Here is a 15,379-nt window from a genome sequence, read left to right on the forward strand (position 1 = left end):
CAACCCGGACTTTCTCACGCAGCTCCCTCCCAGTCCAGCTTTTCGGACCCCAAGGGCCCGACCGAAAGCCCTCAGCCCAGACTTCCGGCAACGGCGGGACTCCCATCTCCAGCCCACATTTCCTGCCAGGCCCGGCTTGATATCTTGTGGTTTACACTTCCTTTGGGAGGAGCCCAACCTGTCCAACACTCTTAGTCTGCTCGTTTCTCAATGGCTCAGGGAAAAGGTCAGTTCCTTCTGTCCCCTGTGTCCTCACAAAGCTACTTCTCCACTTCCACGCCTCACACAGAAGCTGGCGGTGGAAAGCGATCCGATTACTATTTCTTACCTGAAAGGCAGTATTTACACCCCTCCCTTTCCAGTATTGATAAAGCTGTCTTTGTCTCTTTAAATCTTTTAGGTTTTTTGTTTGTTTGTTTTTATTCTTTTGAGAGGGGGTCTTGGTTCTTAGCCTTGCTGTCACTATGTAGCCCAGTCAGGCCGCCAACTCGAGATGATCCTCCTGCCTCAGCTCCCCGAGTGCGGGATTACAGGCTTGTGCCACCACTCCTGGCATTTTTTTCCCCCTAAATGAAAATAAAAACAGGATTTGGGGACCTTTGTGTGTGAGCACCTTGACCTCTGGAACTAACCTTTCCTTTTAGCTTGTCCCTGCACAGAAGTTAGAAAAATGGAAAGTTAGTTGGAGGTGTTTGGTTGTTGATACGAGTTTATATAAAGATTAGAAACGTTCACCAGGTGGTTGGCTGAAATAGAAACGCATTTCTCATCCTTAGAAATGTTTCACCCTTTCAAATTGCCTTTTGTCGTCGTTATAAAAATAGTGACCTGGGTATGCTGGCGTACACCTGTACACCTGTAATCCCAGCACTCTGGGAGGCTAGGGCAGCAGGATCACAAGTTTGAGCCCAGTTTGGGTAACTAAGCAATTTACTGAGAACCTGTCTCGAAGTAAAAAATAAATGAATAAGTAAATGGCTGGGGCTGTAGTCCAGTCTGAAGGCCCTGGGTTCAGTCCCCAGAGTGGCCAAAAAAAGGAAAGGGGGGGATGAGAGGAGGAGGAGGACGCTTACAGGCAAATCAGAGAAGGCAGATCTGCAAAATGAGTGGTCAGAGAGGATCACTGTTGACTTTTTGATGTGTATTGTTCCAGGTCTACTGATGTTTATGCTTTTTAGACCATACATTACACAAATTTGTTTAGTAACCAGAATTTCCCCCATCTAGTGCACGTCTGTGCATTACACATAATCACATGTATTTTATTATAGTTTACCAGGTTTCTCACTTGTTACATCATTCTACATTTAGTTTCCATAATTTAGAAAGAATACATGATTTTTTTTCTTTTTGAAACAGGGTCTTACTTTGTACTTTAGTCTGTCTGGCCTTGAACTGACTGTGTAGCTCAGGCTGGTCTCCAACTCACTGTAGACTGCCTGCCTCAAAATTTTGAGTGCTGGGATTACAGGCATATGCCACCACGTCTGGCTTGACCAATAGTTATTAGGTAAAAACAAAAAACAAGAACACTTAAGGATGTACTTTTGTTTTTTGGTACCAGGAATCAAACTTGGGGCCTCAAGCTTGCCAGGCAGGCCTTGTGCAGCTGAGCTACATCGCCAGCCCTTGTTTTGTTTTGAGTCAGGGTCTCACTGCGTATGTAGTTCAAGCTGAACTTGAACTCACTAGGTAGCCCCGGCTGGCCTCAAACTCGAAGTTGGCAGCAATTCGCCTGCCTCAGCCTCCCTGGTGCTGGAATTACAGGCATGTGCTACCACATGCAGCTTTAAACTTTCTTATATTCCTTTCCCACTCATTTTTTATTTGGTTAATGGGTTTCATTTTGCATATTGATATAGACACTTAACATACTTTGATCATTTTCGACCCCCTGTTCTCCTTGTCCTGCCATTACCCCTGGTTCCATATGTGGGGGCAAGTTCCACGTATATATTTTGCTCATATCCATCTGTTAGTTACTTTCTTCACTGCCGACACTCGGTATCTGACACCCACAGTTTAAAGGAGGCTCGCAGTTTGTAGATCTTTCGGTCCATCGTCAGCTGGCTCCGAAGGAGGGCACTAGGGCAGAAGAGAAACGGTTCATCGTGTGGGAACAAGAAGCAGAGAGGAATTAGAGGAGAACAGATACACACCCGTCCAGGTCGTGCCCACAGTGACTCACCTCTTTTCACACCCAGCTCTAAACCCATCAGTGAGCCAACCCAACCATGAGTACCACACACTCACTGCCTAGTCACCTCCCCACAGCCCCATCTAGGAGCACATGAGGCTTTGGGGGGTATCTAGATATGTACTATACCACCTTCCCCCTGTTACGCACCCTGTCACCCCTGCTTCCTTCTTGTTTCTCTTTTCTCACAATAAACTTCTATCTAATTTACTCTCATTGAACTTGGGTCCTTGCGCTTGCGAGGCAGGCCACCGAACCACTGAGCTACATCCCCAGCCTTACTGTCATCTTTTTTAGATTCAACATATTAAGGAGAACATGTGATATTTGTCTTTATTTTATCTTTCTTTTTGCTTTTTTTGAGACAGGGCTTATATGTAGCTCAAGCTGGTCTTGAACTAACTCACTATGTAGCCCAGGCTGGCCTTGAACTCACAGTGATCCTCCTGCCTCAGCCTCCTGGGTGCTGAAATCACAAGTGTACACCACTATGCCAGGTGATATTTGTCTGAGTCTGGCGTATTTTGTTCAACATGATGGTCTCCAGATCCAGTCATATTCTTGCAAATGTACTCTCTTGTGGCTGCATAATAATCCATGGTGGGCATAAACCACACTTTCTTTATTCATTTATCTGTTGAAGGGCATCTAGGTTGGTTCCATATCTTAGCTATTGTGAATTGTGTTGCAATAAATGTGGCTGTACAGTTATTATAGTATGCTGACTTTAATTGCTTTGGGCATAAACCAAGGAGTAATATCACTATATCAAATAGTAACTCTATTTTTAGTGTTTTGAGGAACCTCCGTACTGATTTCCATAGTGGCTGTACTAATTTACATTCCTTGCCCCCCAACATCCATGCTAGTGTTCATTGTTTCTTTGTATTCTTGAGTTAGCCATTCTTTTTTTTTTTTGGATTTTTTTTTTGAGACAGGGTCTCACTATGTAGTCGAGACGGACCTGGAACTCACTATGTAGCCCAGGCTGGTTTTGAACTCAACAGCGATCCTCCTGCCTCAGCCTCCCGAGTGCTGGGATTACAGGAGTGTGCCACCACACCCGGCTGAGTTAACCATTCTGACTAGGATAATGCAAATTCTCCATGTGATTTTATTTTTATTTTTTAAAGTAAAACATTTATTGGTACAGTTTAGATATAAATAATGATAACATTCATCATAGGGACTTTGTACCTGTACATGATATATTTTCCCCCCATTACTTCCCTACCTTTTGACTGTTCTTCCTCTACTTATTTTCTTTCTTTCTTTTTTCTTTTCTTTTTTTTTTTTTTGGTGTTTTGAGACAGGGTCTCACTATGTAGTCGAGACTGACCTGGAACTCACTGTGTAGCCCAGGCTGGTCTCAAACTCACAGCGATGTTCCTGCCTCAGCCTCCCAAGTGCTGAGATTATAGGCGTGGGCCACCACACCCGGCTCATTTGAACATTTTCTTCCTATTTCCCAATATCATACATTTTGGTCCTTATTTATACTTTCAGTTTCTTTTTTTAGTCAAACATACTTTCAGTTTCTCACACCAGAGAAACAATGCAGCATTTAAACGTGTGTCCAATTTATTTCACTTAATATGATCTCAAGGCGCATCCATTTAGCTAGAAATGTCTGAAGCTTGTCCTTCTTTATGGCAGAGTAGTACTGCATTGTATTAAAAAAAAAACCCACGTCTTCTTTATCCATTTGTTGGTTATTTGGCATTGGGGCTGTTTCCAAGATTTAGCTATGACAAACTGTGTCACTATAAATACTGGTGTGCATATATTGCTGAGATATGATGCTTTTAATTATTTTGGGAGGGTACTGAGATGGAATAGCTGGGTCTAACGGAACCTCTTGTTCTAGTTTTTTTGAGGAAGCTCCACACTGATTTCCACAGTGGTTCCACCAGTCTGCACTCCCACCAAGAATGAGAAACGGTTTCTTTTCCCCACAGCCCTGCCAGCATTTGTTATTGGTTGAATTCTTGATAATGGGCACTCTTTCTGAGTGAAGTGGAATCTCAGCACTGTTTTAATTTGCATTTCTCAAATGACCAGTGATGTTGAACATTTTTTCATATATTTATTTGCCATTTCTACTTCTCCATCTGAAAAGGTTCTTTTCATTTCAGATGCCCATTTTTGGATTTGGTCTTTAAATTTGGGGGGGGTCTGATTTTTTTGAGTTCTTTGTATATTCTAGATATTACTCCTGTGTCTGATAAATAGCTGGTAAAATTTTTTCCACACACTGTGGATTGTCACTTAACTCTGTTGGTGGTATTTTTTTTTTCTGTGCAAAAATTCTTTAATGAGATCCCAATGGTTGATTCTTTGAGCTATCTCCTGTGCAATTGGTATTTTGTTCATAAATTCTTTGTTTACACCAATGTCTTCGAGTTCTACCTATTCTATTTTCCATCAGATTTAGTGTTTCTCTTTTAATATTTATATCTTTGACCCATTTTGATTTGAGTTCAGTGCATGATGAAAGACATGGTCTGGTTTTAATCTTCAGCAAGTGGAAAGCCAGTGTTTCCAGCACCATTTATTAGAGAGGCCATCTTTCTTCCAGTGAAGGTGCTTGGCTCCTTTGTCATAGATAAGGTGGCTAATTATGCTTGGAGTTGTTTCTGCATCTTCTAACCTGTTCCATTGATCCCCCCCTTTTTTGCCAGTACCATGCTGTTTTGATCACAATACCTTTGTAGTATAATTTCAAGTCAGGGATTGTGATGGCCCCTGCCCTGCTCTTTTTGTCCAGAATTGCTTCTGCTATTCTGGGTCTCTTCTGGTTTCATACAAATTTTAGGATTGTTTTCTCTAGTTCTGTGCTGTATGATATTGGTATTTTGATTGGGATTGCATTAAATCTGTATAACAGTTTTGGAAGTATGGCCATTTTCACTGTATTCATTCTTCCTAAGAACAAGGGATATCTTTCCATTTTCTGATGTCATCTCATCTACTTTTTCAGAGTACTGTAGTTTTCCATGTAAAGGTCTTTTACTTCCTTTGTTAGATTGATTTTTAGGCATTTCGTTTTTAGGGCATATTATTGTGAAAGGTATTGTTTCCCTAATTTCTCTCTCAGTGAGTATATTATTTTTGTACATGAAGGCTATTGCTTTTTTTTTTTTTTTCTTTTCCTGGTATGGGGATGGAACTTGGGACCTTGCGCTTGTGAGGCAGGTGGCAGAACCACTGAGCTAAATCTCCAGCCCCGAGGCTATTGCTTTTTGAGTGTTAACTTTGTATCCAGGTATGCTACCAAATTTGGTTTTAAAATCTAGAAGTCTTTTGGTGGAGTTTTTGGGGTCTTCTATGAAGAGTATCGTGTCATCTGCAAATAATGATAATTTATCTTCTTCCTTTCCTATCCTCATTCCTTTTATTTCTTTCTCTTGTCTAATTGCTGTGGCTAATGTTTCCAGAACTATATTGAATAAGAATGGTTACAGTGGACATCCTTGTCTTGTTCCAGATTTTAGGGTGAAAACTTTCAGTTTTTATCCATTTAGTATGATATTGTCATAGATGGCTTTTATCTGATTGAGATAGACCATCTATCCCATTTTTTCATAGTTTTTTTTTTTTTTAAATCATGAATGGGTGTTGGACCTTGTCAAATGCTTTTTCTGTATCTATTGAGATGATTCATGTGGTATTTGTCCTTGGCTCTGTTAATATGGTGTGTGACATTTATTGATTTACATATGTTGAATCGGCCCTGCATCCATGGGATGAATCCAACTTAGTCATAGTGCATGATATTTTTCATAATTTGCTGTATTCTGTTTGTCAGTATTTTATCAGGGATTTTTGCATCTATGTTCATTAGGTAATGGCCTGTAGTTCTCTTTTTTTGGTTGGGTCTTTGTCTGGTTTAGGAGTCAGGGCAATGCTTACTTCCAGGAATGAATATGGGACTATGCTTCCCTTTCATTAAAGAGTTTGAGAAGTAGTGGCATTAGGTTTTCTCTAAATTTTATGTATTTCATCACTGAATCCATCACAGCCTGTGCTTTTCCTTTTTTGGTGGGTTTTTAATTGTGTCTTTAATTTCATTGACTGGTATTGGTTTATTTAGAATTTTTATATCTTCTTGATTCCACTTTGGTAATTCATTTGTATCTAGGAATCTATTTATTTTGAGTTTTTCATCTTATTAGAATACAAGATTTTTTTTTTTTTTTGTACCAGGGATCGAACTCGGGTCCTTGTACTTGTGAGGCAGGTGGTGGAACCACTGAGCTAAAACCCCAACCCTAGAATATAAATTCTTTTTTTTGTTGTTGTTGTTTTGTTTTTTGAGACAGGGTCTCACTGTGTAGTTGAGACTGACCTGGAACTCACTATGTAGCCCAGGCTGGTCTCAAACTCACAGTGATCCTCCTGCCTCAGCCTCCTGAGTGCTGGGATTACAGGTGTGCGCCACCATGCCCAGCTCTAGAGTACAAATTCTTAAAGTAGATATTGGTGACCTTCTGGATTCCTGCAGGATCTGTTGTGATTGCACTCTTTTTATTCCTAATTGCATGGACTGGAGTCTTTTATTTTCTTTTTTTTAATACTGTTGGCTAAGGGTTTGTCAATTCTGTTTAATCTTTCAAAGAACCACCTCTTAGATTCATTGTTCCTCATGTTGTTTTAATAGTCTCCATTGCACTAATTTCTGCTCTGATCTTTATAATTTCCTCTCTTGTAGAAGCTTTGTGCTTGACTTGCTCTTCTTTTTCTAGAAGGTTGAGGTTCAACATTAGGATGTTTCTTTTAGCTTGCTCTGCTTTTCTGATGTTGGAATTCACTGCTATAAATTTCCCTCAAAGGACTGCTTTTATTATGTCCCATAAGTTCCGGTATGTTGTATTGTCATTATCATTTAGTTGTAGAAACTGTCTTATTTCTTCTTTAATTTCATTTATGACCCATTAGTTGTTCAAGAGGATGTTATTTAATTTCCATGTGTTTATGAAGTTCTTGTGGTTTCTTCTGCCATTGATTTCCAATTTCATTGTACTATGACCTGATAATGTGCATGAGCTAATTTCAATTCCTTTGCATTTACTTAAGCATGTTCTATGAGCTAGTTTGTGATTTATTTTGGAGAAAGTCCCTGTGCTGCTGAGAACAATGTATATTATGATTTTGTGGGGTAGAACATTCTATAGACATCTACTAAGTCCATTTGTTCAAAACTTTGGTTCGATTCTGATATTTCTTTGTTCACATTTTGTCTAGTTGATCTGTCTATTTGTGACAATGGGGTGTTGAAGTCCCCCATTACAATGGTACTAGAGCTTATTTGATTTTTCATGCCCTCCTTTTTTGGTACTGGGGATCAAACTTGGGTCCCTGAGCTTACAAGGCAGGTGGTGGAACCACTGAACTAAATCCCCACACCAGGCATCTAAAGGCTTTTAGTATTCTGTTTTGGGGTTGAATTTCTAGAATCTTGACTATTATGTGTCTTGGTATAGATATTTTTTAATCATGAGTAATTACAGTCCTGTATGCCTCACTTATTGGTATGTCACATTCTTTTTCCCTACTTAGGAAGTTTTCTGCCATTACTTCTGTGAAAAGGTGTTTTATGTCATTTGTGCTAGCTCCCATTTTTTCATTGACTCTGATCAATCTTATATTATTCTTCTTTTCATCATCTAGCAGGTGCTGGATTGATTTTTCATGGTTTCTTTTTATTTGTAAGAAATCTTTCCATGGTCATTAACAATATTGCTATGCTCTATATCTGATTTTCTGTCCTCACATTGGCTCATTCTGCTGGGTATATTTTCTTTCTTTCTTTCTTTCTTTCTTTCTTTCTTTCTTTCTTTCTTTCTTTCTTTCTTTCTTTCTTTCTTTCTTTTTCTTTCTTTCTTTCTTTCTTTTTTTTGAGACAGGGTCTCACTGTGTAGTTGAGACTGACCTGGAACTCACTATGTAGCCCAGGCTGGTCTCGAACTCAGCGATCCTCCTGCCTCAGCCTCCTGAGTGCTGGGATTACAGGTGTGCGCCACCATGCCCGGTTTACTGGGTATATTTTCCATGGAATCTGCTGGATATCTGCTGGAATCTGTTTCCTGGGTTCCATTTCTTTCCTATGTTGGGCATTCATGGTTTCCATCATTTTCCTAAGCTCCTCTTCCTCTTTAAAAAAATCTGTATCTGCTCTAGAGTCACTAACCATGTCTTTCGTTATGGTTACCATCTCTGTAATTATCTGAGAAACCATTTCTGCTTTGATTTTTTTCTAGAGCCTCATTAATTTGCTTTGTTATTTCTTTTGTTACTGTTTCAGAGAGTCCAGGTGAGTAGCTTTTAGACTGTTCCACCTCATTGCCCCCTGGGTTTGCCATTGGTGAGCTGGAAATTTTTGGTTGTATCTTGCTGAAATGTCTGCTCAGTTTCTATTTTTAAAAGTTTAATTCCTGGGTTGATGCTTGTATATTGCTTATTGCAGGTAGCTTTATTACTAGTATTCAGAGCCCTTAAGAAAAGGCTACTTCTTGGAGGTGTCTTCCAGGTATGGCTGGCTTTTGGGTTTTGAGTGTATTGTAAGATCCTACCTCTTCAATTCACTGAGTGGGAAATTGCTTCCTATTTGGTCTAGCCCTGGTTCTTTGGCACTAGCCTATAGTGTTGTTTATGACCCTTAGGCCGTCTCAGTCTTGGCATACGAGGAAAATAACTGATTAGAACAACTATACACCTTGGCTAAAGTAGCACAGTCAGCAACATCAATAGCATCAAAACAGCCTAGAAAGTGACAAACTGTGGTACTATTAATTTGCCACTTTTAACTGCATGAACTAGATTTGTGGTTATATAAAAAAATCTAAAACAAACCAGAAAACTGTATACAATAAATATGCTCTCACTATTGCAATTTTACCCTCGGGGAGATAATTTAAGAGGTTTGGGGGGAAAATAGAGAAAAACAAGAAGAGGGAGAGATTCAAAGCAAAGCTGAAGAACAAAGGAAGCTTGTGCAGACATTTGGAAACTGTTGAAGAAGATGGGAGGGAAAGAGAAGGAAGAAATAAAAACAAGAACAGAGCAGAACAACAGTAACAAACTCAAAACAATTTCCACACTCATATAAAAACAAGAACAATCGAGAAAAAAATACAAGAAAAGAAAAAGTCCACTTTAAGGCATGTCTCTGCTGTCACTGGGAGATAACACGGGCAGACTCCAGATCCATGTTGATTGATCTCTCAACAAGCCAGTTGTAGATTTATGGTGGGTTGGTGGATAATCCCAGCAAGCCTGAACCTTAAGTTCTGAAGCTCAGGCTGGTTTCTGGCTATGAGCCTGGATCCCAGTTTATTCCACCTGCAACACCTTTGTGCCTCCTGCCGCTTGAATTTGGCTCCTTGACCTCTTGCTGACTTGAACTCAGTTCCACCTCACCCTGATGAAGCCAGCCTGAAGCTGGTCTGAGTTCCAACCTACGTCGGGCCCTCTCCAAGATGGCTACTGGCCAATCCCGCTCTCCTGCGGCATGTCTTAACCTGAATAACTCATCAGCCACTGTAGTCTTCTTTGTTCACGGCCCTGTCCCACTGGTGTGTTTCTCCATGGAGGCCTCTGGAGTCACAGCAGTCACAGTGCATCTGTAGGTTTGACCTGCCCTTTCCACACAGTGAGTCAGGAAGGGCTCAGGGAGAAGGTGCTGCTTGCTCCCTCTTTCTTCTCATTGAAATCTGTCTCTTTGATCCTGGGCTTCAATTCTTGTTTCAGATCCTTGCTAGGTCCCTTGGACCAACTGCCTTCCTTCTTCTCTTTCTCATTGCTATTTTCCAACATTTGGATACCAAATCTTGGAAAGGCTCTTTCCCTGCTGTTCACCACTCTACCATCTTCCCAGAAATCAGTGAAATTTAAGTTTTCATTTCCCTAATGTCTAAAGATGTTGGACTTTTTTTTTTTTTTTGTACTAGGGATCAAAGTCAGGTCCTTGCACTTATGAGGCAGGCAGTGGAACCGCTGAGCTAAATCCCTGGTCCTGGACTTTTTTTCATATACTTATTGGACATTTGTACTTCTTGTGAAAAATATCTGTTCATTTGTCCATTCACTGATTGGGCTATTTGATATTTTATTTTATTTATTTTTTTGGTACCAGAGATCGAACTTGGGACCTTGCGCTTGCGAGGTAGGCAACAGCACCACTGAGCTAAATCCCTGGCCCTATTTGATATTTTAATTAAGTTTATTAAGTTCTTATATATTCTAGATATGTACTAATCCTCTCTTAGAAGAGTAACATAACAATTTTCGCCCATTGTTTTTCTTGCTGTGCAGAAACTTTTTAACTTGATGTAGTCACATTTGTTGATTCTTGCTATTATTTCCTACACATTTCGGAAGTTTTTGCCTGTGCCTATGGCTTCAAATGTTTCCCCCTGTTTCTTTCAGCAAAGTTTCAGGTTTTATATCGAAGTCTTTAATCCATCTTCAACTGATTTTTGTGAAGGGTGAGAGATAGGGGTTTAATTTCAATCTTCTACAAATGGATATCTGTTTTTTTGTTTTTTTGTTTTTTTGTTTTTTTTGCCCAGCAACATTTGTTAAAGAGGCTGCCTTTTCTCTAGTGTATATATTTGGCTCTTTTGTCCACAATCACGTGGCTACAGTTGCATGATTTGTTTCTGTGTCCTCAATTCTGCTCCACGGGTCTCTGTTTCTGTGCCAACCCCAAGCTGTTTTTGTCATTATGGCTTTGTAGTGTTTGGAATTTGGTTTTGTGATGCATATGGCGTTGCTCTTTTGGCTTAGGACTGCCTTGGGTATTCTGGGACTTTTGTGTTTTCATATGAATTTTAAGATTATTTTTCTAGTTCTGTGAAGAATGTTTTTGGTATTTTGATGGTGATAGCATTTAATCTGTAAATTACCTTTGGTAATACAGCCTTTTAGATAATATAATTTTGCCAGATCATGAACATGGATGGTCTTTCCATCTTTTTGTGTTTTCGTCAATGTTCTGAAATTTTCATTGTCTTTCACCTCCTTGGTTAGACTAATCCCCAGGTATTTAATTTTATTGCTACTGTGAATGGACCATCTTGGACTTCTTGTCCCTGAGAGTCTCCTCAAGTCCTGTTCACTTCAATTTTCCCTCACTTTTTAAAATTCTTTCAAAAGCCTCTTTCCTTAAAATTCTCTTATTAAGTAGCCCTCTGTCTAAACTCTTCATTTACTTTTTCCTTGCTCTAATGTGTCTTCCTACACCACCTCCAGGCCTCACTTAGATCTACGTTGTGAAATAAATATCCCTACCTTAGGTACCCTCAAATTCATCCATCTGATCCTTACCATCCAACTTTTTTGTTTTTTTTGGTACCGAATTTCGAACTCGGGCCCTTGTGCTTCAAGGCAGGCAGCAGAACGGCTGAGTGAAATCCCCGGCCCTGCCATCCAGCTTTTGTTCCTCTCTTCCACGTTGCCGCTCCTCATCTAGTCCCAAGGACCCTTCCTAGGCCTGGAGTGTAGCTCGTTGGTAGAGTGCTTGCCTAGCGTGCTCAAGGCCCTGGGTTTCATCCCCAGCACAAGGTGGGGAAAGAGACTGCTTTTGAGGACTGTTTTATTTTCGTTTTTGTTTAAACCCCACAGAATAAAAAGTGCTGGGAAGGGGTAACCTCCTCACCCCCAGGAGTGTCCTGGGTGAGAGAGGCTACCTGAAGGGTGCAAAAGGGACTGGCTGCAGACTCAGGGCAGAGGCGGTGTCGGCAGTGCTGGGACCCCTGAGCGCTCCAGGCGGAGATGCGGCGCGGTGGGACCGGCTCAGGCAGTAGGCGAAGGCCGGGATGGTCGGACGCGAAGCCGCAAAGCTACTTGCGTTCTCATTTTCCCTTTTTCTGCTTCTACTGCGTGATCTCCGAACCCTTCTGCTCGCGCGTGGGCGGGTCATGGTGACAGCAGCGGCTCCCGCCTGCCTCTGTTGCATCCCCTCCATCTGGATCCGCCCACCTTCGCCTTGAGGACTTTTGATTCCCTGCTGGCACGTCTCTGTGGACTCCCCTGGACCTGCCGCGTTCTTCTCATGATGGCTTTTCCTCTTGCTGTCCAAGAAGCACTCGTCCACAAGGTGAAACTTAGGGATACTCCCTTGTTCTTCTGAAAATTATGAGAAAGCTCTGCTTGTCCCAAGAAACTCGGGGAGAAAAAGCCATTGTCTTTCTTCTTTTCTTTTTTCCTCTTTCTTTCTTTCTTTCTTGTTCGTTTTGTTGTTTTCTGAGACAGGATCTTGCTATGTAGTTCAGACTGGCCTTTGAACTCACTGTGTATTCCAGGCTGGCCTCAAACTTGTGGCAGTCCTCCTGCCTCAGCCTCTCAAGTGCTGGGATTACAGATGTGTGCCACCAAGCCTGGCCCCTTTATGCCTTTTAAGAAAGAAAGATCCAAACAAACCCGGGGAGCCCTCAGCCCCTCCCCAAGGACTCCTGTCTTCAGTCGCTGACCCGCCAGCCATCTCTAACCTGTACAACCTTCACCCCCCCTTCCAGCTTAATGAATTGCAGTGAAGCGGCTGTGAAAAAAGTTTTACCCAAGAGTCATTTGTCTCAGGTGATTATGCGTGATAACCTCCATGCCCAACGAACCTATGAGCTGCAGGTAAAGTAGCCATAAGCTTTTACATTTGTATTAGAGGATGTTACTGGATTAATCAAATTTATTTCACACTCCCTATGTCCTGGGGCAGGGGAAGGAGCCTACCTTCTGTCCTACATGTGATATGGAACCATCAAAGCAGGTCATATTTTTACAGAGAAGGCAATTGATACTTATTATTGATTTGCTCAAGGTGTTCCTGGGCTGAAGGAAGCAGGGAGGGAGATTCCATGTCTCTTGGCTCTGGTGGCATTTTTTTTTTCCTTTTTTTTTTTTGTTTTTTTTGAGGCAGGGTCTCACTATGAAGTTGCGACTGACCTGGAACTCACTATGTAGCCCAGGCTGGTCTTGAACTCACAGTGATCCTCCTGCCTCAGCCTCCCGAGTACTGGTGGTGGCATTTCGTCTTAAGGCACGTGATCTTTCTGGGTAGTCCATTAATGGCTTCTTGTTATCTCCCATACACTTTCAGGTCTGGGAACCTGAATTAGCATAATACTATCTGCTCAATTGTTTCTTCCTTTGGGGGCTTCTCATTTCCCATGTGAGAACGGAGGCTCTTCCACTTTTGTTCCCAGACAAGGGCTTGGCCTCCTTACTCAAAAACCCAAGTGTTGTCACTCTCCTGTTCCCCATAGAGCATGTCCTTAGGGGCCTCTCGGAACAGGCAACATTAGGCACCAAAATGAGTCACGTGAGCAAGAGGGACTCTAAGAACTCACTCGTTTGTTCGAGCAGAGCACGCAGCCCGGAGTCCGCTTCTTAGCTGTTGAGCTTCCCCCTGTGTTCAGGGTCAGATCCAGGTGGGCCCCTGGGATTCTGACACAGAAGAGTGGGGAACCCTTCAAAGAGGATGCCAGGTCCTCTTAAGGACAACGAAAACTAAGAGCTGGAGCTGGGCGTGTACAGCTTGTGGCAGAGCCCTTGCCTAGCCCGTGAGAGCCCTAGGTTCCACCTTTACCCTTGCAATAGAAAAAGAAAAGCCAGCTTCTATATCAGATGCCCCAGACCCCTCATCCCTCAAAACCCAAGCACAAGGTGTGTCAATCCTTCTATGCAGCTTCTCGTTTTCAGGGCTAGAATCAAACTCGGGGCCTTGTGAGGGCGAGGCAAGGGCTCTGCCACTGAGCAGCATCCTCAGCTGTGTGCAGTTTTCCTTCCTGCCTGCCTTCTTTTAAGGGGGTATCACTTTTTACCTGGCTTAGACATATTTGGGCACATGTCTCCCCGGCCACACTGCAGTTACTGGGAAGACCTGTGGCTGGATTTCCGTCACCTCCCTCACCTCCCTCATCTACTGCAGTACCTCCGGTGCCATCACCTCCCTCAGCTACTGGAGTGCAGTCCCTGAGTGAGGGAGATACAGGCTGTGCCTTCCCAGACCTGTTCGCTGGTGGGGACAGGACAGAATTTATATAGTAGGAGAAATGAATGAAATTCATTGTGATACAGGGCCGTCTGTGGAAAGCTCTGCATGACTGAGGGACGGAATAACCCGACCGTGGGAGGAGGAATAAACAAGGCACACCTTCCCACCACCCTAGCCCCGTTGCTTTCTGATCAGCCTTCCCATAGAAATATGAATAAAGTCCAAGTCAGACTCCTCAGCTGCAGACTGTCAGTACCATAGGGATCTTCCAGCCCAATACTCACTTTCGACAAATGAGGAAACTGAGCCCCCTAGTGAGTCATAGCACTGTATTTAGGGAATTAATATCGGATCCAGCAAGCACATTTTTCACCTTAGACGTCTCTTTTACTGTGAAGCGGCTTCATAATCCTAACCTTATCTGTTGTCGTTGTTGTTGTTTTAAAGGAGAAAGCCTTGGAGAAGGCCAAGAAAAAGACAATCCAATGGTATGAACATCTGAAAAAACAGCTCCTAACACACCAGCTGAGAAAGCTGGAGCACTGGAGACAGGAATCCCTGAAAATTCAGCCATACTTGGACAGCTTGAGGGCGTATGAAATCCAGTTGAAACTGCAGTCTTCCAGGAACAGGCAGCCGCCCTAGGCACGGCAGAATGATCTGCACCAGGGCCACAATGACATCAGCCAGACCGGGGCGGGGGGGAGCTAGAATGAGCCAGCCCACCCCACCGTAAACCAATAAAGCAACGCCACAGACAGCGGGGACACAAAGAACTCTCAGCCTTTGTAATATTCTCTTCCCTGCCCTTCTCTTGTATTCTGGGAAAGAGGTCCCGATAGTCTCATTGGGGCGTGAGTGGGACAGAACGAGCAGAGCCCGCCTCTGGGATCAGTGCACATTGACCCGTCAGTGCTTGTATACCCTCCCTTCCTTCCCCTTTCCCCTCCCGTCTCTTCCTTTTCCTCCCTCCTCTTCTCCTTTCTTTCCTTCCTTCCTTCCTTCGAGTGGAAGGGGGAGGTAGCTTTTATTTTACTTAGACAGGGTTTCCCTATACAGCTCAGGCTGGCCTTGAACTCACTGTGTTGCCCAGGCTGGCCTCAGACTCATGGTGATCCTCCTGCCTCAGCCTCCTGAGTGCTGAGACTACAGAAGGACATGTGCTACCATGTCTGGCTGAGAAAGGTAAC

General features: G+C 42.6%; 1 protein-coding gene across 1 annotated transcript; it reads left to right on the top strand.

The window, feature by feature from the left end:
- Positions 1 to 143: 143 nt before the first annotated feature.
- Positions 144 to 14,965, top strand: CUNH5orf52 (chromosome unknown C5orf52 homolog; the record flags this gene model as incomplete). Its single annotated transcript, XM_019204455.1, has 3 exons — positions 144 to 226; positions 12,715 to 12,823; positions 14,637 to 14,965. Coding segments are annotated over 3 exons (390 nt in total), but the record flags the coding sequence as incomplete, so codon positions are not given.
- Between the last annotated feature and the right edge of the window lie 414 nt (positions 14,966 to 15,379).

Source organism: Fukomys damarensis, unplaced genomic scaffold (genome assembly GCF_012274545.1).
Source record: "Fukomys damarensis isolate Sample0158 unplaced genomic scaffold, DMR_v1.0_HiC HiC_scaffold_12, whole genome shotgun sequence".
Classification (NCBI taxonomy): Eukaryota; Metazoa; Chordata; class Mammalia; order Rodentia; family Bathyergidae; genus Fukomys; species Fukomys damarensis.